Source organism: Ursus americanus, chromosome 23 (genome assembly GCF_024610735.1).
Source record: "Ursus americanus isolate L20-20 chromosome 23, mUrsAme1.1.p, whole genome shotgun sequence".
Classification (NCBI taxonomy): Eukaryota; Metazoa; Chordata; class Mammalia; order Carnivora; family Ursidae; genus Ursus; species Ursus americanus.
In genome coordinates this window covers 22,559,698-22,587,434 of record NC_142149.1, presented here as the reverse complement: position 1 = coordinate 22,587,434, position 27,737 = coordinate 22,559,698, and the positions used below count along the sequence as shown (strand labels likewise).

The 27,737-nt window shown below is 45.6% G+C and overlaps 1 protein-coding gene across 1 annotated transcript in view; it reads right to left on the bottom strand.

The window, feature by feature from the left end:
• KPNB1 (karyopherin subunit beta 1) overlaps nt 1–17,027 on the bottom strand; it is a 28,807-nt gene extending 11,780 nt beyond the window's left edge. Inside the window, exons 1-12 of the mRNA XM_045813732.2 lie at nt 16,626–17,027; nt 16,465–16,523; nt 14,084–14,266; nt 10,650–10,850; nt 9,588–9,740; nt 7,347–7,406; nt 6,466–6,555; nt 5,991–6,101; nt 5,098–5,199; nt 2,677–2,901; nt 1,070–1,261; nt 179–309 (exon numbers count right to left, since the gene is read on the bottom strand). Coding sequence (XP_045669688.1) covers nt 179–309; nt 1,070–1,261; nt 2,677–2,901; nt 5,098–5,199; nt 5,991–6,101; nt 6,466–6,555; nt 7,347–7,406; nt 9,588–9,740; nt 10,650–10,850; nt 14,084–14,266; nt 16,465–16,523; nt 16,626–16,665 — 1,547 coding nt within the window. The 5' untranslated portion in view covers nt 16,666–17,027. The remainder of the gene's footprint in view (nt 1–178; nt 310–1,069; nt 1,262–2,676; nt 2,902–5,097; nt 5,200–5,990; nt 6,102–6,465; nt 6,556–7,346; nt 7,407–9,587; nt 9,741–10,649; nt 10,851–14,083; nt 14,267–16,464; nt 16,524–16,625) is intronic.
• Nucleotides 17,028–27,737: the final 10,710 nt, after the last annotated feature.

The following is a 27,737-nucleotide window of genomic DNA, read 5'->3' as shown; positions in this document are numbered from 1 at the left end:
CTGCACGCTCTAACGACTGAGCCGCCAGGTGCCCCTTCTTGCTTAAACAAATCATCTACTATACGATTCTTTTAACGCTTCCTGTTACTATGTTCCTATAATTAGGCTCGATGCCCCTCACCCAGGGCAAAAGGAGCTGGATGCCAAGACACCACCGCTCCTGTGTAGCATCAGTCACCTGTCTGTGGTCTCCAGGAGCTTCTGAACTATGAGTTCAAAAGAAGAAGATAAGCAGTAGGTTGCTGGTTCTTCCTGATCATCAGCCACGTCCGCAGCTTCGTAAGCAGCTTCAGCCAGACTGGAGAAAGCCTGAAGTCCAGACAGAGTTAATGTTAGGCCTGAAAAGAACCCTACCTCAGGATAACCTCATTTTTTCTTAACATACCATGGGCAGTGTTCCTTTCCAATTGATCTAAGAATAAAGCAATGCTAGCGAATCCTCAACTTTTTCTGTCAAGGTCATCTCAAGACAATCTCTTTACAGCCATCCTTAAAATTAAATACTTGTTTATTTATTTATATTGTTTGTCCCACCCCAAACTCTCAGCAGCAGAGTACTTTTATCTACCACAAACACCTGCCACTACTTCTTTTTCCACTTACAGAAAGGCTTTTAGCCCCACTCCTTCCTATCTGAACTTCCTCCCCCACACCCCCAAAGGGCCCTAGTGAACTACCTGCAGCCTGTACTGACTCTGCACTTGGTCCGCCCACCTTCCTTCTCTTCTGCCCCCTTCTCAGCAATGCTATTTTCTGTAGCCAGCAACTCTCTACCTTAATCAAAATGTCCTGTCCCCAAGCAACTAACAGAAAGAAAACCAGGTCCAGACAGTTCTCCCACTGGGTTAGCATGACTATTCTAAATGGTTTGGGAACCAGTCACCATGAGTCAACAGCTCCCACTGGTTCATGCAATTGGCATCCCCCACATTTTAACTGAAGAAATTAGGAAGGAGATGCTATTCAGAAAAGGCCTTCCAGTGAGGTAGACCCATTTCTCTCCCACACCTCCTACCTCCTTGCGAATGGCTCTGCCCTGCTCCATCTCAGTAGGAAGAAAAACCCTTACCCAGCACACATTTGAAGCCACTCTGGGTTCAGCACTGAGGCCCTCAATCAGACACTGCAGCAGGGGAGTCAAGTAGACATCATTGATGGCAGCTTCAGGGAGCAGTTCACAAATTCGGCCCACAGTCCATGCAGTTGTATCTCGAACAACTACACTGGGGTCTTTCATTAATTCTATTAGGGTGGGCATAGCCTGCAAATACAGCAGTTATTAGCAGAGCAAAACACAGAATAAAATTCATGTTGACTAAACAGAAAATACTGATGGTTGGGTTTTTTTTAGTTTTTTTTTTTTTTAAAGACCTTATTTATTCATTTGACAGAGCGAGAGACAGCCAGCGAGAGAAGGAACACAAGCAGGGGGAGTGGGAGAGGAAGAAGCAGGCTCCCAACAGAGGAGCCTGATGTGGGACTCGATCCCAGAATGCCAGGATCACGCCCTGAGCCAAAGGCAGATGCTTAACGACTGAGACACCCAGGCGCCCCCTTTTTTTTAGTTTTGTTTAAATAATCTCTACATCCCACATGGGGCTTGAACTCATGATCCCTTGGTCTAGGGTCTAGACCAACTGAGCCAGCCAGGTGCCCCCTAATGGTTTGGTTTTAACCCAAAGCATCAAGATGGCTTGTCATTTTAAAAGACACATGTGTCACATATCCGACAGCGTAATAAAATTAACGTGAAAAGTGAAATAGTCCTCTCTTCACCAAATCCCGGCATAGAGTTTGCCTAAAAGTCTGTATGAATGCTTCCACAGCCTTCTACTGAATCACTCAGGTGATATATCTCAATGCAGCTGTGAGGGCATCTGGCTACATTCTGAAAGGCTGACTTCCATATGCACTGAACTCAATTACAATGGACTCCTGTATCATTTATAATAGTAAAATAAACCCACAGACTTTTCATTACAACAGATACCATTCTGTCCTAAGGATAGAATCATCACATTGCTAAAAAATTATGGGGAAGGTTTATGATACAGCAGTAAGTGAAAAATCAAGTGCTAAGACCACTGCCCAGTAAGAACTCCAGCCTGCTGCACAAACAGACGTGCACACAGAAGAACGTCACACAGATAAATACTAAGAGCTAACAACGTTTATCCCTGGGCAGTGGGATTGAAGGTGACTTTTTCTTTTTGGCCTTTTCTGCATTTTTTTCAAGTCGTGAAAAAATCTTTTTTTTCTTTTTTTTTTTTTTAAGATTTTATTTATTTATTCGACATAGAGACAGCCAGCGAGAGAGGGAACACAAGCAGGGGGAGTGGGAGAGGTAGAAGCAGGCTCCCAGCGGAGGAGCCTGATGTGGGACTCAATCCCATAACGCCGGGATCACGCCCTGAGCCAAAGGCAGACGCTTAACCGCTGTGCCACCCAGGCGCCCCTCAAGTCATGACTTTCGTTAAAAAAAAAAAAAAAAAAAAAAGAAAGAAAAAAGTCAAGAAATACATTTTATCCTCCCTTCACTGACAGCAAATAACAATCCAGAATAACCTTTCTGGATGACTACGTACAGTTTTGTGTTTAAAATACAGGCACACTTTCAAGGAAAAAGTTCAAACAATAAATATCTCACTTTCCACCCCAAAACTCCCTCAGCTTCACCTGGATAACTAGTGGTTTGAGCTGATTGGGCTCTGGTCCTTCCAAGATACAGCCGAAAGCCATTACTGCCGCATCCCGGTACCGCCAATCAGGGTTCTTGATGTGTTCTTTAATGAAGGGGAGGACATGTGGGACGATGTCATCCTCACAGCAGGTGGCCAGGAGCATGAGGCACACGCCTGCCGCTTTGCAGGGGTTCCAGTCATCATCGTCATCATTCTCGTCCTGATGAGAGAGTGTAGCACTAGTTAAGTTTCTGTACAAGAACCACTTTAACTCAAAAAAAAAAAAAAAACAAAAAAAAAAAAAAAAAAAACAACAGAATTATTAACGCAAAAGATCTTCTGACTACTCCCAAATGCCACTGGAACTTAAGTTTGGGGGACATAAATAAAATAGAAAACCTTTATATTTTAATTTCTTCTACAAAGAATCATCACATGTAGCTTTTGTTAAATAAGATGCAGATGGAGGAGAAATCCTACTTAGTACTATACAACGAGATGGGCCAACCTCCACTACACACAACAAGGAGGATGAAAATCGAACAGATAGAGAGCAAAAGGCAGAACAAGAGTTTATGCTATATGATTCTAGTTATATGAAGCCCAAAATCAATCAAAATTAATCTCTGGCGGTAAAGGGGAGGCAATGAATGACTAGGAAGAAGGCATGAGGTGGCTTCTGGTGCGCTAGTAATCGTAGTTCAATGAGAAGTTAAATAAAACAAAGACAAAACAAAACAAGACTCCATTCAGATCTCCCCTGAAAGTAGAATTCAAGGTTTATCTTCCTTATCATGACCACTCACACCACATAGCAATTTAAGGCAGGCTGCCTTATGCGGCTTCAGAATATTACATACCTACAGAATGATTTGTTCCCCAATGTGAGGAGCACAACAAAAATACACAAAAGTGAAGATACTAAGGTCAAAAGACACAAAAAAGTAACTGTAAAACTGAACAAGGAGATGAAAATTTGAGAGAACACCCAGTTCATTTTAAACCAAAGGCATCTCTACTTATCTTCTGAGACTGTTATATTGAAAGTCATGTATTTCTTAAACACAAATGACATGCCTGTGTACAGGGAAATTTCGCAGTGCTCAGAGTCACAGCAATGTTTCCTCAGAGCACCGCCTGCTCTCTGGGAATACTTCACATGCATCAGAGGAGAGGAGAGACAGAAAGAATCTTTCCAAACACCATACCAAGGAAAACTGAAGCCTAAAGTCAAAAGGGAACAATGACAACCAAGAAACACTTCTTATAAAAAGAATTTATTTACCCATTAGACCCACATCTTCATGAAGCCTTATTACTTTTATTTTGTCCTGAATCTTTCTGATGTTAATGATCATGAAGGATCAAATTAATTTTTTTGTTTTTTGTTTTTTAAGATTTTACTTATTTGACAGAGAGACAGCCAGCGAGAGAGGAAACACAAGCAGGGGGAGTGGGAGAGGGAGAAGCAGGCTCCCAGCAGAGGAGCCTGATGTGGGGCTCGATCCCAGAACGCCGGGATCACGCCCTGAGCCGAAGGCAGACGCTTAACGACTGTGCCACCCAGGCGCCCCTTTTGTTTTTTTAAGAGAGAAAAACAGAGTGCAAGGGGTGTGCAGAGGGAGAGGGAAAGGGAGAATCTCAAGCAGGCTCCACACCAAACATGGATCCCGACGTGGGGCTTAATGATCTCACCACCCTGAGATCATGACCTGAGCCAAAAGCAAGAGTAGGGACACTTAACAGACTGAGCCACCCAGGCACACCCAGAATAATTCTTATCCAACCTCATCAGCATTTTACTTCATTTTATTTTCTTAAGATTTTTTATTTATTTGACAGAGAGAGAAAAGGGGAGCACAAGCAGGGGGAGCTGCAAGCAGAGGAAGAGGGAGAAGCAGGTTCCCCGCTGAGCAAGGAGCCCAACGTGGGGCTCGATCCCAGGACGCTGGGATCATGACCTGAGCCGAAGGCAGACACCCAACCGAGCCACCCAGGCACCCTTCATCGGCATTTTAAATGTATATATACACACGGTGAATTCATGAAAATAACTCAGATATTAGCAGATATTCCAGTGGCCTAAAACTAGCACCCCCCTCTTGCCAATCTTTCTCTACTGCAACTGTAACAGTGCGCTGTCCTTGCGCTACTTTGGACAAGGTAAAGCACTCAGGGATCCGTGCGTGTAGCTTGCGCATGATCGAGGCTGAAAGGCTCAGACCCAGCTCTCCTTCACAGACAACTCCAAGCCTAGAGGATCTTAGAGATCCAGTTCGGCCGTTCCCAGTCATCTATAACAGAAAATCAACCAGCTGAAGAGTTGCCGAGTTCCTTCACGCAAACTGTTCCACAGTAAACCAACCCTCAACCAATGTCTCACACCTTAACCGGCTTGACTTGCGAGGTAACTCACCTGTTTAGTTAGTGTCTGCGTGAGGATTGGAACCAGGTACTGTAGTGCTCCCTTGGCATAAAACTTGCTGGTGTGCTCAGGGGGTCGTCCTTGTTCTGCTGCCTGAGGAGAAACATAAAAGCAAATTCTGGACGGCAGCAAACAGGCTGATACTAGAGGCATACAATGAGAGCTACCCAGGGGTTTGTACAGAAATACACAGAGCAAATGTAACATTCGCTGTGATCTTTGGAGGTGCTCGCTTCTTTGGTCGACTTCAATGGGATTCTTTTAGGCCATACATATAATCTACCTTAAAGGACCAAGGCAACCTTAAGAACTACCTTTCTTTTTCACAAGCTCAATTCATATTAACAAGCTGTCATCTAACTAACCTTTGGATCAAGAGATGTACTAAGTTTACGTAATGATGCCAAAAATAAAACTGTTTCTTAAAGTGTGCAAGACAGTTCAGGTTGGAAGCAAAGCTTGAGTTCAAAGACTGCAAAGTGCAGAACTATCTAGCCCCTTTGTCTCTACCGAATTTCTTCACCAGAGTTAGTAAGCTGTCAATTATGCATCCCATGCTTTCATTAGGACTTCCAAAAGGAAATAATTCAGCTTTGGACGTCACCTTGTTAAACTGTGACTGCCTGCTGCCCCCTTGTGTTCATGGCACTAATACCAACATGTATAATAAATCATGTCTGGCTGATTGGTAAAGCATGAAATGCCTCATTATGGCTCTGTCTCCCTCCTGAGGGGCTCTGGCTAGCAGAGAAAGCAAAATCTCTACAAATGGAGATGCCCTCTAAGACCAGTCAGAATAAAGTTTTCCCAGAGGAGACTAATGCCCACAAAGGAGCTATGTCCGAGAAACAACTCTTGCCGCACCGACCCTCTCCCAGGCTCACCTCGGAAGCCTCAATGGCCAAGTCCATTTCCTCATCACACACGTTGGACCAGAATTCTATCCCTTGTAGGGCCACCTCATCAATGTCACTTTTCATTGCTTCAATTGTGATCTTAAGAGGGGGAAAAAAAAAAAAAAAAAAAGACATCCCAGACCCAAGTAAGTAAGGGTTCAAGTTAGAACCCCCCCCACTTCTAACCACAAACATTCAAATGTCAAAAATGTAGATTTATGAAAGCTGGGTCTGAAATGAAAGGTAGAAACAGGAAACAGATTTTTAAAATATACTCTTTCCCAGCACAAAGACAGTACAAATCTTGGCACATTACTGATGGCTTAAACATAACACTCAGACTTAAGGAATTTCCTTGATTTCATAATATTAAGTAAAAAAAATTACAGAAATGACAAAACAGCAAGAATGATGAGTTTTGTAACTAGCTACATGCTCACATACGTAAAACAGAAATACTTACAGCAAAAAGAGCAGGACCCATATACGTCTCCATGTACTGATAATATAAGGACATTATCTTTACCAGATTCTGTAAGGCAGCCACTCGTACCTTTTACAAAGAAAAGAGTAGTTTGCTATTTAGTTTAACAAGGTAGTCTGACAAAGGTAAGTCACATAAATGGGTCAGTAATCTGTAGGGTCAATTGAGGTACATTTGGGTAACGTCAACATTTCGCCAAAATCAATCTCTTCCCTTAATTTTTTTTTTAAAAGATTTTATTTATTCATTTGACAGAGAGACAGCCAGCGAGAGAGGGAACACAAGCAGGGGGAGTAGGAGAGGAAGAAGCAGGCTCCCAGCAGAGGAGCCCGATGTGGGGCTCGATCCCAGAACACCGGGATCACGCCCTGAGCCAAAGGCAGACGCCTAACGACTGTGCCACCCAGGCGCCCCATCTTCCCTTAATTTTTTTCACCATCCTTATTTATTCCCCCCCCCTTTTTTTTTACTTTAAAGGTGCCTGTGGAACCTACAGAGGACTAACCTCACCAGTGCCACTCAGACTGGATGTTACTCCCACCTGTTTCAAGGGTCAAGGTTTAGGTTACAGCCATAACAAAGCTGTTTCAATGGCTACAATGAAAAACAATCACTTGTATAACTTGCAGCAATTAAGTAGCAAGGGTGATCAAAAACCACTTCTTCCTTAAACCTTTTAAGAGGATGGCAACTTCCATTATGTTAACTCTCCACGTACTGTTTTTCCCTCTTTTATTAACAGTATTAGCCAAACCTTATTTCTGAAGTCACCCGATTCCCAACATTTCAAACTACTACACTAGAGATGGCATTTCCTAGGAAAGACGGAAGACAGATTTTTCATCTGACCTCACACTCACCCTTGTATCCGGACACTGTGTGGCTTCACACACCACCTGCATAATAAAGTGCCTTTCGGACTGCAGGAAGAACAAAAAATAAAGAGAATAAGAAGAGTACCAACCATATATATATGAAGATTGCTAGACTACCTCTTCAGGGAAAACCCTGTACTCCCCTCAGGGACCCCATAACCCTGAACCAATCAAGCAGCTTTTCCCTGACACAGTACGGGCACCGTGAAGGCTATCAACAGTTTGCCCACCCCCCCACCCCCGTCTACTATATGACCTGCCCTCTAAAGAGGTCCCTAATCTTTTAATCCCCAAAATGACCTTCACTAACAAGACTCCAAGGAGAAGTAAATAGGAAAATGTAGGTCACAGGGTTTAAATAAAAATGGTTAAAAAAAAACACAAAAACCCACAACTCTACATTAGGAAAACCCATTTCTTTATATTTAAAATTTAAGAGAATTCAAAGCATCTGCTTTACTTCAAAGACAAATTTGTTTTCTGGGAGGTGGCAAATCCCCATCAAACATGGTAAGATACAGGAGAACAGAGCAATGGAATTGTCTGCTACTCTCCTAAGTCTTCTGAAATGTAGAAGGGAAAAGTCCGTTTTCTAAGCACTCAGAATTGCAATTTGCTCTGGCCTCTTAGACCTTCCTACTTTGTCCACAATAAGACCAAGGAATGGCAAAAGCACAGCTCAAGTGTCAACAAACAAATACACAAAAATACTTGTAGACCATATAATCCAGGGGTTCCACTTCTGAGTATAGATCTAAAAGAACTGAAAGCAGGGCCCCAAAGACCTCTCTGTACGCCAGTGTTCACAGCAGCATTATTTACAACAGTCAAGGAGATGAAAGGGAGCAACCCTAAAGTCCACTGCCAGATGAATGGGTAAACAAAATGTGGTATATACATACAACAGAATGTTATTCAGCCTGAAAAAGGAAATTCTGACACAGGCTACAACATGTATTAACCCAAGACGTCAGGCTAAGTAAAACAAGCCAGCCTAAAAGACAAACCGAATACCGTACGACTGATTCCACTTAAACAAGGTATTCACAGAAACAGAAAGTAAAAAAGTGGTTGCCAGGGCCTGGGAAGGGGAAAACGGGGAGTTGTTCAATGCCAGAGTTTCAGTTTTGCACAATGAAAAAAGTTCTGGCGACTGGCTGTAAAACGACATGAGTATCTTTTTTTTTTTTTTTTTTTTAAGATTTTGTTTTATTTATTTGACAGAGAGAGACAGCCAGTGAGAGAGGGAACACAAGCAGGGGGAGTGGGAGAGAAGAAGCAGGCTCCCAGGGGAGGAGCCTGATGCGGGGCTCGATCCCAGAACGCCGGGATCACGCCCTGAGCCGAAGGCAGACGCTTAACGACTGCGCCACCCAGGCGCCCCACAACATGAATATCTTAACACTATTGAATTAGACACTTAAAAATGCTTAGAATAATAAATTTTATGTTATTATACGTATTTTTACACAACTTAATAGGGGGAAATACTTCCAGGCAAGATAAACTTTTTTATATATGAATTTTCAAAAGCACCTTTCAAGGAGTTATGAAATAGCCCAACTTATGTAACTTTTTTTTTTTTTAATTAAACTCTATGCCCAACAAAGGGCTCAACTTCAAGACCCGAGATCAAGAGTTAGATCACCACTAAGCCAGCCAGCTGCTGGTTCTGTATTTTTTTTTTTTAACGTAAGCTCTACAACCTTCTGTGTTTTTTAAGATTTTACTTATTTATTTGAGAGAGAGAAAGTGTGGCTGTGTGAGTGGGGAGAGTGGCAGAGGGAGAGGAAGAGGGAATCTCAAGTAGACTCCGTGCTGAGCGCGGAGCCCGCCGTGGGGCTGGCTCTCGTGACCCTGAGATCACGACCTGAGCCGAAACCAAGAGTCAGAGGCTCAACTGACTGAGCTACCCAGGTGCCCCAACTTCTATGTTTTTTAAAATCTCAGAGCATACCCGCACTTTGATCTGCAAAAGGAGAAACCTAAGCTTAGAAACACTTCAGATCACGTTTTTCCCAAAACCCTCGTGAGAAACAGCAAACACCTACTCCATGGCCATTTTTCACACAACACAAATCCTAACTAGAATGGAAATGAGCGCATCTAAACAAGATGGTACTTTTTAGACCACACACTTGAGAAAAAAAAAAAAAACAAAACCCTTTCATTTAACTCTAACTTCTTACCTTCTGAACCTATACCTTTTTGCTAAAGGAGACTTACCTCTTTGTCAAAGTTCGCTTTGGTGAACTCCAGGGAGTTCAGGAGTGCATTTGTAGCCGCCAGCTTCACATTGTTACTGGGCTCTTCTTTCCTCATGCCCTGGATTATGGCAGTCAGAATCTCATTGGATTTATCCTGTAGCTGCTCTGGGTCCTGAAACAAGCAAAGAAGTGCAGTGAGTAAAATAATGAGCTCATGACTAATCAGCAGTCCTTTTAACTGTGAAATCCACTCGAATGAGTATCATGACTTTCTCTGATCTTTTTCCACACATTTCCATTTAGGGACAAACCACCTGCAAAATATCCTGGGGGCCCAGTAGTCCAAAACTGAACTGAAGCAAGTTAAATTCATCAACTTCATCTGATTTCTTAGCATAGTGACTCTGGGCTTGAGGTAATGCTGGCTTTTTCTTCCCCCTTCTGTGCAAAGGGAAATGGCAGTCTGGTGTTTTTTCCAGGCCATCTGTATCAACTGAGGTAAAGCTTCTGAGGGCCAAGGATCAATGCCCAGGCACAACACCTAGGCAGTCTAAGTCCAGGTCAAGTGTGGACTCCCTTGCTTCATCAAGTCTGTCTATGGAAACAGACACCAAGGGTGGTAACCTCAGCAGCAGCCACAGTCCCAGGAGGGCTACGTTTCACAAACCGCTGGGCCTCCCGTGGCTAGGGCTGGCCGAGTGTTTTGTGAAATAGAAAATAAATGTAACACAGCATCCATGGTACACTGAGAATCGTGAGAAAGGGACCCAGGTCAGGGATGCCCCACAATAGAGCATATCATTTTTTTAAAAAGCCTAGAATCTCTACCTCTCCAAGCACACAGATTTCTACTCTGAGCTTGGGATCCTCAATTCTCCTTACTTTAGGGCATGATTAACAATGTGAGGATAAGTCGGCTATCCCAATATAGAAGTCTAGATTAAATAAAGCAGTCCTACTTGCAGAACACCCTGTAGTAGTTGGGTGTTCTCCATCACGTAAGAACAATCCTAATACCATGCATGGCACAACTAGAGGGAATCACAGCGATGTTAAGTTGGATACAGAAGGCAGTACTTACTATATCTTGGCAGATGTAACCGATAGCTTCCAATGTCGACTCTTTCATGTGCTCTGTGCTGTTGGGGTTTGTAACATTGGCCACCAGCTGAGGAATGAGTTCTGGCCACTGGTTCACTGGGATCTCTGCACAAGCAATACCAGCCACACATTGTGAGGCAGAACTAGGCCGGTAAGTTTCTGTGCCCAAAGTCTGCAAAACCTGCGCGCACACACACACACACACACACACAAAAACAAGACGAAAGATATCAATTTCTAATACTATTTGAACACCTTTTGCCTACCACCACACCTCTTACACATAGTCTGAATTTTCTGCAATACACAAAAGTAGAAAAAGGCATATACAATATAGTCAGCTGTCAAAAAAAAAAAAAAAAAACAAAAAACCCCAAAACAAAACAAAAAGGACAAAACAACCTGCCCCACTACCAACACCAGCACAATCGACATTGCTCCAGAGCCTAGAAATGAAACCAGTCGCTCCCTACTTCCAAAAGGACTTCTCCAAAGCCAGACGTCTCATGTCAGTGTTCAATGCAAGGCAATAAAGTGACAGTTAGAAGGGAGATAATGTTAGAAGGCAAAAGAGAGGACAAAATTCACCTTCTAGGCTCCTTGTTGGAGGTAGAATGGAAGGATGCTCACAGCCTTGTTTTGTGGACAGAAAATATGGAACTTCAGAATGAGGCTAACTCTGGGCATTGAAATGGGTCTGAGTCACAGTAGACCGTGGTCTAGCCTGATCTACGGAAGAGATCTTCCAACTCATGAAATGTGGAACAAGCCTTCTTCCCTATGGTCAATGACAATTTAACACCTGGGGTGACTTTCATAGAAAGGCCTTGGTCAGGGAACATCACCAGATGCAGATACTAAGTTACTGACGTTACCGACACCTAAGAATGAATCCTTACTTAACTTCCAATCTGGAAGGATTTGTTCTGTTTGCCCAAGAATTGGAGAACTCTTCTCTCCATCAACAGATACCAAGAACTAGTTAGATATGCCAATTAAAATGAGATCCGCTTACCATTAAACAAGTCTTGTTTGAAATGATAATCGTATAAGGATTTATGTAAAGGGTAAAGGCACAGGTACAGATAAAGGATGAAGCCACAACTGACCCAAGGTTAATCATTACCACGATCAGCTAATTCAGTCAATGAACTCACTAAGAATCACCAGTCCACTCAAAAGGCAAACAGTTAACTGTTCCTGGCATGAACACAGGACAAAGCGTAGCTGCCAGATATTCAGGCCAGCTCTGCTGACTGGGTCAGGTCACTTAGTATCCTGCTTTGTAGCTAATAATAATGAACTCCCCATCTTTCCCCCATACAGTGTACCATCATCCCTGCCCGCCCCCACTGCCAACAACTCTGCCCAGTAACAAACTGTTCTGACTGATTCTAGATGAAGGCTTTGCTCTCTAGGGTTACCAGAGCTAGAATGGACTTTAAGAAAAACTGCATGTCAGAAACATGGAGTGGAGAGGCAGGGATGCGATGACCGGTCTAAAACAGCACGGGCTGAACAGGTATTATCCCAAGTCTGACTAAGAGTCCCAGTTCAGGGTGCCTTTACACTGTATCACACCATCTCCTGGTACAGATGTGGAGAGCACCGGAATGCCACAGTACCATTACCTTTCCTCCTTTAAATGGCTTCTGGAAGACCCCTCGTTAATAGTATTTGAAGTGATTTAGAGACAAAGGTCCAGCTCTTAAGTACAGTAAGTAAGGTTGTTTTTTGTTTTTAAAACCTAGGGGGTAACCCTAATGATAATAATCAATTATCAGAAAAAAGAGGAATAAAGGAGTGACTGTCAACTATGTCCAAGACCCACATTTCAAAAAAGAAATAAGCATCAACACTGAGAAGGTATTCATTACCAGAGGTGCTATGGAAGGGGGAAAAAGGCCATGATTAACTTTCTTTCACGCAGAAGAGTTCAACAGCACATATACAAAGTCTTATCCAAATTTTAAAAAGGGTTAAGACTGATATGCCAAAAAGAGTCAATTACAGTTCCAATCATGTCTCATCTCATTTACTATTGCATGATTCGAGCAAGATGAGAAACTGAATGGGCACTACAAGCACCAAGATTTCCAGTGATTGATGGAATAAACTTCAATAATATCAAATTACTGAAAGGAAGATTAGAATGTTATTACATAAGCAGACCCAATGTGGATAGAAATAGCTCTACATATTCCAAAGAAGATTCAAAATAAGTTGGCTTTCATAACCTAGTTCCCACAGTCATGAGTACCTTCATGCAAGACTAGAGAAAAAAGGGGTGTATAACTTGAAAGAGATGTTGTTGCCTTACGGGGGCACAAATTCACCTAACGCTGATACCTCGAACCAGGAAATAGCAAATATGATGACATGTGCAAGTACACATTTAGGGAACCCCTCCCCCCCCACATCGATTTCCCCTCAAATACCAAGGACCAATTGCCTGACTTACCATTTTCTGAGCCTTATCCATATAAGACAGACCGCTCAAGAACCTCATTAACTGGGGGGTGGGGAGGACATCTGTCCATATATTCTGAGTATCTTTTGCTGTGGCTAGAATTATGGATTTTTACTCAACAACAAAGTCACAAGACCTCCATGATGCAGAGCAAGGGACAGTCAATTTTCCTCAAAACTCATCAGTCCCCTCTTTAAACACCCTGATTAAAAGCCAGATGTTTCTAAACAAAGTTTTTCATAATCTGCTAAGTAGATAAAAGCACCATTAACTTCATATTCTTATTTCACAAACTCTTCGGGCTTAAAAGGCCCAAGAGATTATTTAGTTCCCCTTTGAACTCCACATAGTGCCATGCCTAAACCACCAAACAATGAAAATTATCTACAGCAGAAGTTTAATAAGAGCAGGGACTGGATAACTATGAAAAAAATCACTTAGGAAGACAGGAATAGCTAAAAAATATTTCTGAGCCTCACTCCAACAAAACAGAATCTCTGGAGGGAGTCTGGAAATATATTATTGCTAGCAAATTCCCTAGGTGATTCTCAGAGTTCGAGTTTGGGAATGACCAATTTGTATACTACGTCAATTCCCCACAGAGTCTACAAATTCTGGCATCCAGTTAAAAGTTCCCCAAACTGCTCCAGTTTACCTTAGTTTTCTGAAAAGAATTCCAATGCATTCATTAATGGGAAATGACAGCACAGTATAGACAAGCTAATCTGAGAGAGAAAATTTAAACCAAATATTTTTATCTTCAAGTGAAGCTTAAGTCTCAGAAACCTATTACACTGTCCACTCTATCCCATGTGAATGACAAAAAAACTGACCAAGATGTTTCTTGTAGGAGGTCCAGGAGGAGAGGATGGGGTGGGTGGGTGGAGGGTGAGGCTTCTTACTCCCAGAGGCTAACATGACCAAAAAGAGATAAAGTTACTTACATAATTCTTGACTTCCCGGCGAGCATTAGCATCAATTGCAAGCCACCTCTGCTGATATTGTGCCTTGATATCTGGATCTTTAGATGTCAAAGAGTTCTTGATTTGTAGACCAGCTGCGACTCTGGCAACCTGACTGTTTCCTGGATTTGCCAGCACTCTGGACAGTTCCACAAGGAAAGTGGGCTATTAAAGAGAAGACGCATTTGTGAATGAAAGTATCTCTTGGGAATTTTAACAACTGAGGGTGGCTTGCGGAACACCAGAACACTGGGCGAACCTAAGTTTTTAGGACATATCATAACATACCTGAAAATGCTACAATATCTATTCCAAGACTCCTATAAAAATGTTACGTGGTACACAAGTCATCCATCCTCTCATGCAGCCTCAGCGTTAAACAAGGAGGTACAGATTTTCCTATCAACATCATTCTTAGTGCTCAAATCTTCACATTAGATCTCCCAGAAATAAAGTAAGCTTGACAATCTAGTGGTCAGGATTCTTCTCTGTAACAGTGCCTGACAGTCAATAAACATCTGTTAAATGAATGAGTATGTGAAGACAGGGTAGAATGTAAAACCGCTTCCCTAAATTTAAAATATCTTAGTCCAAAATGAGTAATATTCAGGCGGCTTTTGAGCTCGTGTAGGCAGGTAATCTTGCGTAACAGAGGTAAATACTCACAAACCCGAAACATAGATCTAGGAGGCTAGTCCTCTGCTTTAGCGTTGTGTTCAACGAGGGAGCAACAATGAAAAAAGACGTATGTATAAATTTGATAACATTTAGAAACAGGGAAAAAGGGGAAAGATAAAAATGCCAAGACAAATTTGCCAAGAAAAAAGATTGTACATTTAACAGTCAATGGTTAACACACTCAGAGCTCCTAAACATTTTGGATGTGAGCTGTCCACTGAACACGGTGCATTTCTGAAAAGCTTACTCAACCTCTCATGATGCACAGGTCCCCAAAACCTCCCTCTGTTTAAAAATTTTAAGACACACTCCTCTTCCCTGCAGAAAGCTCTGGCCAAATGGAAGTTAACAGGAAAAACCAAAAACAGATAGTTTCTTGCTACTAACAAGTCCTGCAATCACCGCAAAAGATAAATATTAAAAGTTTTATTAATTATGTACCACTAAGGAATGTCAGGAATGTCAGAAAGGAGATAAAATGTTAGGAACAGGATAAAAAGCTTCTGGTAAATGAGCAGAGGCAGAAACAGGAATATACCCCAAATGGAAGTATTATTGGTCTATACTAGGAAAAAAATCCTTTCTATGAAAAGTTAAGAATAAAAAGGTAAGTAGTAAAAGTCAGCACGTAAGAGAGCAATAATGATAAAAAAAAAAAAAGTCATTTAAGGCATTTGTATAAAATAAGCCCTGTCACTTTCTTGCTTATATCTTGTCTAGAGTACAAGGGATCATGTTGGGTTACAATGTTATTTAGGCTTATTACCTATTACCTTTAAAAGATGTCAAGTATCATCCACCCTTCCATCTGCTCCCCATCCCCCGCAATAAGAGGGGCATCAAAGAGAAACGTTACTGGCACACAGGCTGTTTCAACCATCCATCCCACATTTTTGTACAGAGGTCCAGTCCCGTGGACTTCTCTTCATTTTTTCTGTACCCCTTCAATTTGAAAATACGAAAATGAGGAACTTTCCTCTGTGATTTCATCTGGAAACAGGCCCGATCAAGGATGAGCCTCAGCCTGCTGTATGGGTAGATTCAGTCTCTACCCATCGAAGTAAAAAAACAAAACAGAACAAAAAAACCCCAACCAACCCCTACCAAAAAATAAACCCACAGAGGAATACCCAGGCAGGAAAGGGAGAAATACTGCCGGAGTCGGTTAGGAGGTATTCGGGTGCCAGGCCTGGCCATGAGCACAGTACCAAGGGGCATAGGAAACGGTAGACTCTGGGAAGTAGGTGGAGAGAATCGCAGGGGACACGGGACAGGAAGGAGAAGCCGGGCCGGGTCAGAACAGGGCGGGCAGCTGGGCTCGGAGCTTCCACACGGCCCCTAGGCCCGGCTCCCCCACCCCCACCCTTGCTGAACACGCAGCGCCGCGCAACCTAACTTCCCTTCCCTCCCTCTTTCTCCCTCCCGCTGCACCGCCGCCCTCAGGCCGCGCGGCGATTGGGCGGCAGTCACCCCGGCGCGCCGCGCCATTGGCCAGCTGCCGGGGCCCGGGGCGGGACACACCCACCGGCTTCCCGATGGCGGGGTTAGGTTGGACCGGGGTGGGGGGGAGGGGGACGGGATGGGGCGGGGTGGGTTCCCGAGGCCTGGGCCTCCGGGAGGGCGGGAAGGCCCGCACGCAGGGGATGGGTGGACGGCGGGATGGGGGACGGCGGGGTGGCACGCACCAGGTTTTCCACGGCCGCACGCTCCAAGAACTTCTGCGCCGCTTCCAGTTCCAGCCGATCTGGGGGGAAGGAAAGTGGGAAGGGGACAGGGTCAGAGGGGCCAGGGCTTCCCCTCCCCCCACCCGGTCACCTCAGCCCGACCCCCGGCCCCCGCGTCCTACCGGGAGACACGGTCTTCTCGAGGATGGTGATCAGCTCCATGGCGGAGGTGGTGGCGGGGACTCCTCCTAAGACGACGGTCCGGCCTCTCGGGCGGCGGCTCTAACTGGGGATGGGGGTTGGGGGTCGGGTGGGAAGGGAGGGTGGGGTGGGGGGCGGGGGTCACCACAAGCCCATTCACCGGCTCCCTCTTGGTAGTCGCCCCGGCTCCCTTTCCTTCCTCTTTTCCTTCCTTCCTCCCTCCTAATTTGTTGCTGGCGGCGGCGGCAGCTGCTCCTTTGGCGGCGGGGGAGGGACCCCGGGGGTAGCTCAGAGCGCGGCTGGTGCTCGGGTGGCGGAGGGAGAAAGAAGGAAGGGAGGCGGTAAGTGAACGGCGGCTCGCAGGGAGGGAGAGAGAGGGAGGGAGGAAGGCGGAGGGATATTCGGGCCGGACCTCTCCGCGGCGGCACCGCGCTCCATGTCGATTGGCTGCCGCCGTGGCCACGCGGAATCCCCAATTGGCCCGGCGGTCAGCGTTGAAGGGCCGCCCTGCGCCCATTCGCCCGCTGGTTTCAAGGCCCGGGTTGGCTGGGCGGGCAGCGGAATGAGGCGAGCGGATTGGTCGGAGGGAGGGAGATTGGGGTGGGGCAGGCGAGAGCCGGCCGCTGATTGGATTGGCCTGGTAAAGGCCTAGAGCGCAGACCGGCTGAGCGCTGGGAGGAGGGTGGACCAAAGACGAGACTCCGGGTCCGCGTGATTGGCTGGGACACTAGACGTTGATAGGATAGGGCGCCCGGGAGGACTGGGGAGAGGAGTTCGGGGTCGGGGCCGCGGAAAGGCGGGAGGCGCCCCGCCGCTTCAGGAGCCTGGCGCGGGGCACGATGGGACGCCCCCGGGAAGGGGCGGAGCCGTGTTCGGGCTGCGGTTGGGAAAGCGCCGTCACTCCAAGGGGCGTGTTGAGGAGGGTTTCGCGGGCCCTAGCGGGGGAGGGGGGACCGTTAAAGCCTAGCACCGCGCCCACAGGAAGCTGCTTTCTTGGCCAGGCCTACTTGGTACCAGGCTCTCAGCTGGGAAGGACCTTGAAGACCATGCGGTTCAACTTCGAATTCGCAGGTGTGGAAACTGAAGCCCAAAGAGGGTATGCAACTTGTCCAAGATTACACAGTCGGTTAGTGGCCTGCTCGGGACTGGCCTTAAGCGCTCCTGACCGCCCTTGGCCTTCCGCTGAGCTTCCCCTTCAAGGAGGTGAATGCTAATGCAGTTTTGAGGCCTAACTAAGGTGGGGTGGGCATTTGGATGCCCCCAGGCATAGCTACCAGCTATTTGAAGGAATAGAAATGTTTTCGACCTGCGAAGGCATCCCTATGAAGGCATACTCGTGAACCAGAAGGAATGTGTTTGCTGGCATAAAGGATTGTAGCAAGATCTTAGCCGTTTTTCAAATCCTGCAAGAAATTAATGAGAGCCTTTCTGTAGCAAAATGCACATAAAATGTGCATGCATTGACTTCCTTTGAGATTGGTACATGGGCTCCTGGCGAAGAATTTCCTGAATTACTACATTTTCACCATATTGAGTTAGTTAATTGGATGTGGCTAGTTTGTAGAGCTGTTTACTGTATAGGTTTAGCTTGCAGAATAATTACCCTACTCTAGCCGTACTGGGAAAACCTAGGAGGGACTCTGTCCTCGCTCAGAGGTTCCACCCAAGAATTAGGAGAAGTTGGCTAGTCGCCCTCAATCCTTAAAAGAGGAGGAGGTCTTCCTCTGCTAGAGAAGTCTTTGCACTTCTGCAGCTTAGAATTGGGCACCATTCTCACCCCGTCCTGTGACTGCTTGGTTTCCTGTGGCTTAGCAGCCCTCCTAACCTCAGCCTTTTGCCTCATCTATTACCTAAGGGAGAACTGTCCCGTGTGTGTAAATAATCTGGAATCAGTGAAGATGAAGTAAGAGGAATCTTTGGAATTGTCCTTTTGTGGACTCCCTGTACTACAAATGATCCACAATTCTGCCTCACTCCAACCCAGCTTCCTCCTGCCCCCCAGCAGTTTGCTCCACATGATAGTACCAGGGAGGGCAAATGGATTTTTAAAGTACCTGGAATAAAATGCTGGGAAGAAAATATGTTTTGCAGCAAAGTTCTAGTCAAACATAAGATCCTTGCCAAAACCCAAGTGAAATGATTTTTTTTTTTTTTAGTTGAACTAAGGTTACTGATGGTACTGTCCAGTCCCTTTCGAAAGCACTCAACACTAGCCCGCATTCAGCAAAGGCTAGTGAGGCACCATGACACGAGTGTTCAGCACACAGACTCCAGAAACTGCCTCTGTTCATATCCAGCAGTGCCACTTCTTAGCTTGTGTGACTTACTTTGCTTACATGTAAAATGGGGCTAGTAGTTGTACCTACTTCATACAGGGCTTTTGGGAGACCTTAAAGTGAGTTAATACGTGTGAAGTGATGGGAACACTCCCTGGCATGTTACATATGCCATATATACATTGGCTATTATCTATTAAGCATGCATTTTGTACTAAGTGAGTGGTTTCTTAGCCTTTGGCCTAGTAGGAAAGAAAGATTTTAATTAATCTCACAAGCAAATGTAAAGTTGTAAAAGTGACATGCCAAAGAGTGACCCAGTCAAGGGGCTCAGGGAAAGTTTACCTGAGAAAGGGAAGAGTTATTCAGGTGGAAAAGGGAGGAACGGCATGTGCAAAGGCCCTGTGATGGGTGATGGGAGGGAGCACAGGGATTATAAGGAACTGCAAGAGGGCCAGTAGCCCCAAAGCACAGAGAACAAGGGATTGAGATAAGATTGGAATGTTGAGTAGCGGAAGGGGCATATGAGACTTTGCATGCCATGCATATGATTTTGTCTGTATTCCAAGAGCAGAGGCCGCTACTCAAAGGTCTTAAGAAGATTGGTGGTTATAATGTGGAGAGGGTTGTAATGTGGAAAGAGGGAAGAGGAGACGCAGGGAGATCAGTGAGCAGGCCATTGCAACATTCTAGGTAAGAGAGGATACGTGGAGAGAGGAGAGAGGTAGAAGTAATAGTGGAAATAGGAATAGGTATCAAAATTAATTGAACCTGGTAATTGATGGGAAGAAGAGGGCGGTGGCACTCATGCCCACTGGATTTCCGGCTTGTACTATGCAATGGAAGGTGATGTGATGCCCTTGCAGTGTTTCCCAAGTAAGAGGAACTGGAGGCCACCTGGTTTGCTAGAATGCACAGGTACACAGGGGCTTCAGCTTGTATTTCTTGAGCTGCGGATGGTGTCTGTGGGTTTCAATATATTATTCTCTGTAACTTTTTGCATATCAAGAATATTCACGTCCAGGGGCGCCTGGGTGGCACAGCGGTTAAGCGTCTGCCTTCGGCTCAGGGCGTGATCCCAGCGTTCTGGGTTCGAGCCCCACATCAGGCTCCTCTGCTATGAGCCTGCTTCTTCCTCTCCCACTCCCCTTGCTGTGTTCCCTCTCTCGCTGGCTGTCTCTATCTCTGTCAAATAAATAAATAAAATATTTTAAAAAAAAGAATATTCACGTCCAATGGACAAATTCTGAAATTAAAGAGGAAAACTGGGTGTCAGGCTTACTCTGCCCCTTCCTGCTGTATGATCTGGAAGAAGTAACGTAACCTTTTGGATCTGTGAAATGGGAGACCGCCCCACCGCTGGGTGATCTGAGCACAAATGGGAGCCGCTCAGTGCAAGCATCTTGTGCTGGGAGACGGTCACCGGTGTCTTTGAAGCATGCGTGTTCGTGTAGGGACGACACCTGCTGGCGTCTCCCCACCCACTCACCCATCCCACAGGGCACATGAGTGAGAAGACCCACTGCCAAGGGAGAAGCAGGCAGGCTGTGACCCGATGCCCTTTCCTCCTGAGCAAAGCTGATGGACCCGAGAGGGGTCAAACCTTGGCCTCCTCAGTGCTGAGGAAGAATGGAGGTGAATACCACATCTGGAGAGCTGAGTGCCCCCCCCATTAGTAACGGGGCAAACTTGATTGCCTTTTTCCTGACTTGCCACACCACACTCCTTCCAAGTAATAAAGAGATCATTTGACGGGCTCCTGAACGGCTTAGTTAAGGTCCAACTTGATTTCAGCTGGGAATCTGCTTGAGGATTCTCCTTCTCCCCCTGCACCGCCCCCCCCCCAGCTTGTGCACGTACACACACTCTCACTCTGTCTAAAATAAATAAATAAGTAACAAAATCTTGAAAAGAAGGAAAGAGATCACTTGCAGAAAAGCAGCTGAGATTTACTGCTCTTTCCTCTGCAGTCCTCAGGGCAGAAATGCCGTCATCATAAAACAATCCTCTTACCTCCCCACAGCCCTTCCCCTTTGCTCACTAGGCTCTAGCCTTCTTGTTCCTTGGACACACCTTGATTTGTGAGTCTCAGGACCTTGGTATTTGCTGCCACTTCCATCCGGGCCACTCTACCCCCAGCTGTTCCTTCCCCTTCCTCTCGTAGTTCAGATGTCACTTCGGAGAGGCGTTCCCGGATGACCCCATCTAAGGTAGTTTGCACAGATGCTCGTTGTGATGGGACCCTGTTTGATGATCATCAGAGCTCCTCGATACCTGAAATGACCTGTTGGCGCTGTCTGTCCCCACCCCCACTAGAATGATGGTCCACAAGAGCAAGGTCTTGTCCGTCTTGTTTGTTGCTTAAAATTGTGCCTCCCGGGGGCGCCTGGGTAGCGCAGTCGTTAACTCAGGGCGTGATCCCAGCGTTCCGGGATCGAGTCCCACATCGGGCTCCTCCGCTGGGAGCCTGCTTCTTCCTCTCCCTCTCCCCTGCTGTGTTCCCTCTCTCGCTGGCTGTCTCTCTGTCACATAAATAAATAAAATCTTTAAAAAAAAAAAAATTGTGCCTCCCGCCATAGTAGGTGCTCAAGTATTTGTAAAGCGGATGAAGCAGTAACTACGCATGTGACACGTCCTGTGACCTATAGCAAGTGACTGTGTGTGAAAGGTGCTTTATAATTTACCTCACCCGCTCTTCCAGTGTTAGCCATACTGGCCCCCATGTGTGCCTTTGGTCCAATCAAACCAGCCATGTCACTGTATCCTGCAGAATCATTGTCCTAGGCCTGTCCCCCACCTGGAATTCCCTCTTTGTCCCTCTCTGTCTTCAAGGCGGTACTCTTGTTAATTAGTTCATCCGACTACATTACTTTTGGGGCTCCCTTCTCCCCGGGCATTCCAAGTACAACATGGGTCTATGATAATGGCCGTAAGAAAAGTATGAGCCAAATGCTGTCATGGAGCTGAAATCTCGGAGGAGGAAGGGACGTGGTTCCTGGCTTAGGTAGGACACTTGGTAGGCAAGGGAGGATTCGAGCTGAACCGTGGAGGATTGGAGAGGATTAAAGATTGCAAGGAAGCCTTCTCCAACTTGATCTCTCTGCTTACTGATAATGTTATCTTGGGAAGGTTTATTTGAGGCTTCTATGTCTCAGTCTCCTCATCTACGAGATGAGGATAAGAGCCTTAGCCAGGGTTGGCGTATGGGTACGAGACCTGTAGAGTCACACCGGCGCTTAGAAGTGTGGCCCCTCCCTTGGTATAATGCTCTGTTGTCACCATATGAAGTTCTTAATAGTTTTTGAACAAGGAGCCCTGCAAAATGTGTTCTGACTGCTTCAAAGGGTTACTGAAAAGTCCTAGGAAGTTAATACATGAACATTTTTCAGAACAGTGAGGGCCTGGCATATATGAGGGTTTAGTAGGTGTTACCTGTCATTATCGGTGTTGGTGTTCTCGGAACTCCCGTAACGGTACAGCTCACAGCGCACCTCAGGTTAGCATTTGAGCAACCCACAAACATTTTTTTTAAGATTTTTATTTATTTGAGAGAGAATGAGAGCGAGAGAGGTCACAGAAGGAGAGGGAGAAGCAGACTCCCCACTGAGCAGGGAGCCCGATGCGGGGCTGGATCCCAGGACCCTGAGATCATGACCCGAGCTGAAGGCAGATGATTAACTGATTGAACCACCTAGGCGCCCTAAAACCATACTTTAAAGATTAAATTTGGGGGGCACCTGAGCGGCTCAGTTGGTTAAGCATCTGACCCTTGATTTTGGCTCAGGTCTTGATCTCAGGGTCGTGAGCCCTGTGTTGGGCTACATGCTGGGTGTGGAGCTTGCTTGGGATTCTCTCCTCCTTCCTCTGCCCCTCCCCACCCACCACCACCCTCCCCCACTCACGCGCACATGTGCGGGTGTGCTCTCTCTCTCTCTAAAAAAAATTAAAGAATAAAAATTATAAAGGTGAAATTTTTCAGTGCTTGAAAAAGCTGAGCACATAGTGAATCCTTAATTATGGATTACTTCCTCTGGAGGGGAAGATGGTATCCTAGGAAGGGGCAGTCACAGAGGGCTTCCTGGAGAAGATAATTCACCCCTACAAGTCGTATGATTGGATGGGAGAAAGGCTTCTGATTATACAGTCTAGCAACAGTCAAGACATTAGGTGGCCCTATTAGAAGAATGCTAAATCAAAGGAATTGATGGGAACTAGTGGCTGATAGATACAGAAGAGAGGAAAGCTGGAAGGTGAGGCCTCGGTCTCCAGCTTGAGGAGAGTGGGTCATGTTAAGAACAAGTTCAGGTACGGAAGCTGAGTTGGTGCCGCAAGGTGGGGTAGAGCGGGGGGGGGGGGGGTCGTGAATCCAGTTTTTAAAACATTTAATTTTTAAGGGCATAAGGAGACATCCGAGGGAAACTAGGCACTCTTGATTGGGACTTTGGGGAAACGCTGGTGCTTCCAGAGTAAGAAGTTAGAAGGTGAACAACAACAACAAAAAAGAAGTCAGAGGTCAACAGATCGGAAACACTCCTTGAGATCCTAAGAGTAAATTATGTCTTGAAGGACGTTGTATAAAGACAAAAGCAAAAGATTTGGGGAATGGAAGTGGGGTTCCAAACTGGTAGGCAGTAAAGTAAGAGGGGGAAGAGAAGGAACACCAGAGGTAGGAAAAGAAATGGGTGACTGTTTATAGTTGTAGGAGTCTGAATAATGTTCCCCCAAGGATGTCCACCTGCTAATCCCCGGCCCCTGAGAATATGTTACTTTATGTGGCAAAAGGGACCCTGCAGAGGTGATTAAATCAAACATTTGAGATGGGGAGATTTTCCTGGGTTATCTGGGCGGACCCAACGTAATCACAACAGTATAAGAGGGAGGCAGGAGGATGAGTCAGGGAAGGTGAAGCGATGACAGTAGAGGCCAGAGTGATGGGCCAGCAGCCAGAGAATGTGGGCAGCCTCGAGAAGCTGCAAGAGGCAAGGAGCAGCTTCTGCCCTACGGCATCTAGAAGAAACATGTGCTTCTTCCAGAATCATGAGAGGATAATTCGTGTAGCTTTAAGGCCCTGCTTACAGTAATGTGTTAGAGCAGCAAAAGGAAACGAATGCAAGAATAACAAATAGAAACAACCCAAGTCTCTACCGATAATAGATGAGTTAGACAAGTCATGATACATTGGTATGGTGACTTCTAATGGTAGTTAGCCATTAAAAATTAAGCTAGAAGATCATCTCATCCCATAGAAAATGTTCCCAATAGATTGCCAAGTACAGACAGCAAGTTATAATATTATAGGTATTAAAAATTCATCAAGCTGTACACTTAAGATGCATGCATTTTATGCACTTGTCTGTAGGTATGATATACATCAATAAGAACGTTTTGCACATTGAATACAGAAGTCCTGTTTTGTTCAAAGAAGAGAAGCATATCCTGTAGATATGTTATATCTGAGAAGTTATATCTGTATATCCCTGAATAGGAAAAAGACTGGGAGTGTATAAACCAAATGTTAATAACGGATGTCTCTGGACGGTAGTACTAGAGATGATTTTTATATTCTTTTTAGATTCTTCTCTGTGTATTCCAGTTTTTCTTCAGTGAACAGATGTTACTTTTTTGATCAGAAAAAAAATCTCGAAAATTAGTTTTTAAAAATCAAGGGAAAGGGGTAGGGAGAAAGTTTTGTTTTGTTTTTGTTTTAGAGAGCATGCGCGCACGCGGGCGGGGTGGGGGGGATGGGGTTAGGGCAGGGGGGAGAGAGAGAGTCCTAAGCAAAGCTCCGCACCCAGCATAGCCCAGTGTGCAGCCCAGCGCCGCACGATCTCACAACCCTGAGATCATGACCTGAGCAGAAATCAAGAGTCGGACGCTTAACCAGCTGAGCCACCCAGGTGTGCCCAGGTGATGATTTTTTTGTATTCTATGCCCCCCACCCCCAAAGCAGAAACAGACTCAGTACTGGGGACATGGAAGGAAGAAGGAGAAGGAGAAAGGCATGAAATATAGAGATAAAAGTTTCGTGAACCTTGAGTCAGGAGGGCCTGTGAGCAAAGTGTGGAAAGTGGAGCAGATTATTTAATCAGCCTTCCCCCTGCCGTGTTTGTGGGCACACCAGACACCCTCAGCCACTTTCTCCTTTCATTTCTTCAGTCCTCCTTTGTTCCCTTCCTTTGTTCTTTTTTTGATTACCAAAGTAATACGTGGTCCTCGCTGGGGAAATTTTGAAACGCATCAAGAGATAAGAAGCAAAAATCACCTGTAATCCCAAATTATATCCACGATGAAATTACTGGCATATTTTTCCATTTCAGTTGGGAACCAAAACATTACTATGTTAACATTTTTCCCCCACCTAAAAATGTACTTCTAGGGTTTTTAAATTGGTTTGACTTTTTATCAGTTTGCATTAAAAAATAGTATAAACTCAATGTATCTGAACTGGCTCTGAATGGGTTTTGACACGGGTAGTGTAATGCAGAGGTGACTGAGGCCTTTTAACTCTGACTTAAGCTGTTAAAATGCCAAGAGAATAAGCGAAAAACTGAAGAGCACGGAAGTATGCCCACCAACCCCAGAGCTCACCGAGGCTTTTCTTCCTGGCCAGGTGTTACAGGGAATCCTGTGTTCTGGGCCCAAACTCTTCTAATCTTCCTGTTCTTCTTTCCTTTATTTGAGTACATGCTCAATCTTGATGATCTGCTTGGTTGTTTGGGGGAAAACCCAGCTCTTCTCTTCCTGTGTGTCTCCTTTATTCTCACACGATTGCCACACACAGACTTCTGACTCCAGATGTGGGTCGCACCCCGCCCCCGCCCCCGGCAGCGCTCTGACACCAGCTGGCTGTCCTACAGTTTCACTCAATTCCGATACTCTACTTGCAGACAGCGTCAGATCCCACGGGGTGAGGGTTCAATCCCATGAGACTGTCCCCACCCCATTTCAGATGCCAGCTGCAAGTGGTAGGTCCCCAGTCCCCCTCGACTTCTCCTTGGCTACGAATCAGAGGTCCCCACAGCCCCCTCCTGGGGTTCAGTTACTTTGCCAGAGCAGCTCACAGAAGTCAGGGAAAGGCATTCATTAGCCAGTTTAGCAAAGGATATGGTCAAGGATACAGGTGAAGCAGTACGTAGGGCGAGGTCACGGAGGGCCCCGAGTGCAGGAGCTTCTGTCCCCGTGGTTCATGGATGTGTTCGCCCACCTGGAAGTTCCCCAGACCCCCTACTATTGGGATGTCTATAGAGGTTTCCTCATGGGTGGTGTGATCATTTCCAGCCCCTCTCCCCTCTAGAGAAGGGAGGCGGGTAGGGCTGAAAACTCTAAGCTGCTTGGGATGGCTTGGTCTTTCTTTTCTCTTTTTTTTAAAGATTTTATTTATTTATTTGACAGAAAGAGACAGCCAGCGAGAGAGGGAACACAGGCAGGGGGAGTGGGAGAGGGAGAAGCAGGCTCCCAGCGGGGGAGCCTGATGTGGGGCTCGATCCCAGAACGCCGGGATCACGCCCTGAGCCAAAGGCAGACGCTTAACGACTGCGCCACCCAGGCGCCCCTGGCTTGGTCTTTCTGATGAGCAGCTTCCATCCAGGAGCCCATCCACAGGCACCTCATTAGAACAAAAGACTCTCCTAGTGCTCCTATCACTTAGGAATTGACAAGGGTTTTAGGAGCTCTGTGCCAAGAACCAGGGGCAGAGACCAATATATATCTTTTTCTATTATCCCGCATTTGTACATTTTGTATGCACACATCTATCTTTTTCCCCTATTGGACCATAACCCGGGGTTTCTCACACTTGGCACTATTGATACTTTGAGCCAAATACTTTGTCGGGGGAGGGGGGGAGGGGAGCTGTCCAGTGCGTTGCAGGATATTTTAGTAGCACGCCTGGCTTCTACCCACTAGATGCCAGTAGCACTCCCTTCTTGAGTCATGACAATCACCAATACCTCCACACCTGGCTTGATGTCCCCTGATGGCAAAAATTGCCCCCCTACCCCCTGCAGTTCAGAAACTCTGCCACAGCTCCCTGCTGCGGTCAGAGGCCGTGTCTTGTAAATTCCTGTACTCCCTAAAATCTCAGCGCTTTTATTGTCCAGACAGCGTCCTCGCCTCATGAAAATAACAGCCAATATTTATAAAGCCCTTACTATTTTTCTTGTCCTAAGCTTTTCACCTACGTTAACTCATTTAATCCTCATGACAACCCTAGGAGAGAAGTACTATTATCACACCCTTTCTACAGTCAAGAGATGAAGGCTCCAAGGAGTGTCTGGGTCGCTCAGTCAGTTAAGTGTTGGACTCTTGATTTCCGCTCAGGTCATGATCTCAGGGTCCTGAAATTGAGCCCCACATCAGGCTCCGAGCTGAGCATGGAGTCTGCTTAGGATTCTCTCTCTCCCTTTCCTTCTGCCCCTCCCCCCACTTGTGCTCTCTCTCTCTCTCAAATAAATCTAAAAAAAAAAAAAAGAAAAACTAAGGCTCCGAGAGGTCACCCAGGGAAGTGACATCTGGAATTTGAACCCTAACCCAGGCAGTCCAGTGAAGATTCTAGGTTCTCAACCATTTTTCTATCTACTGCTTTTATAAACACACAAAACCAACTCATTAAAAAAAAAAAAAAAAGCCGGACGTTATCTGTCTGCCTACAGAATTTGCATAGGCAAACACATGATAAAAATAACATTTCCTGTTCTGACTTTTTCACAAAACATGATACAGCAAAGCATTTTGCCATGTTGCTAAAATCTTCTAAGTTGTTTGAATGGCTGCATCCTAACCAGTCCCTTCTTATGGGCATTTTGGTTGTTCATATTT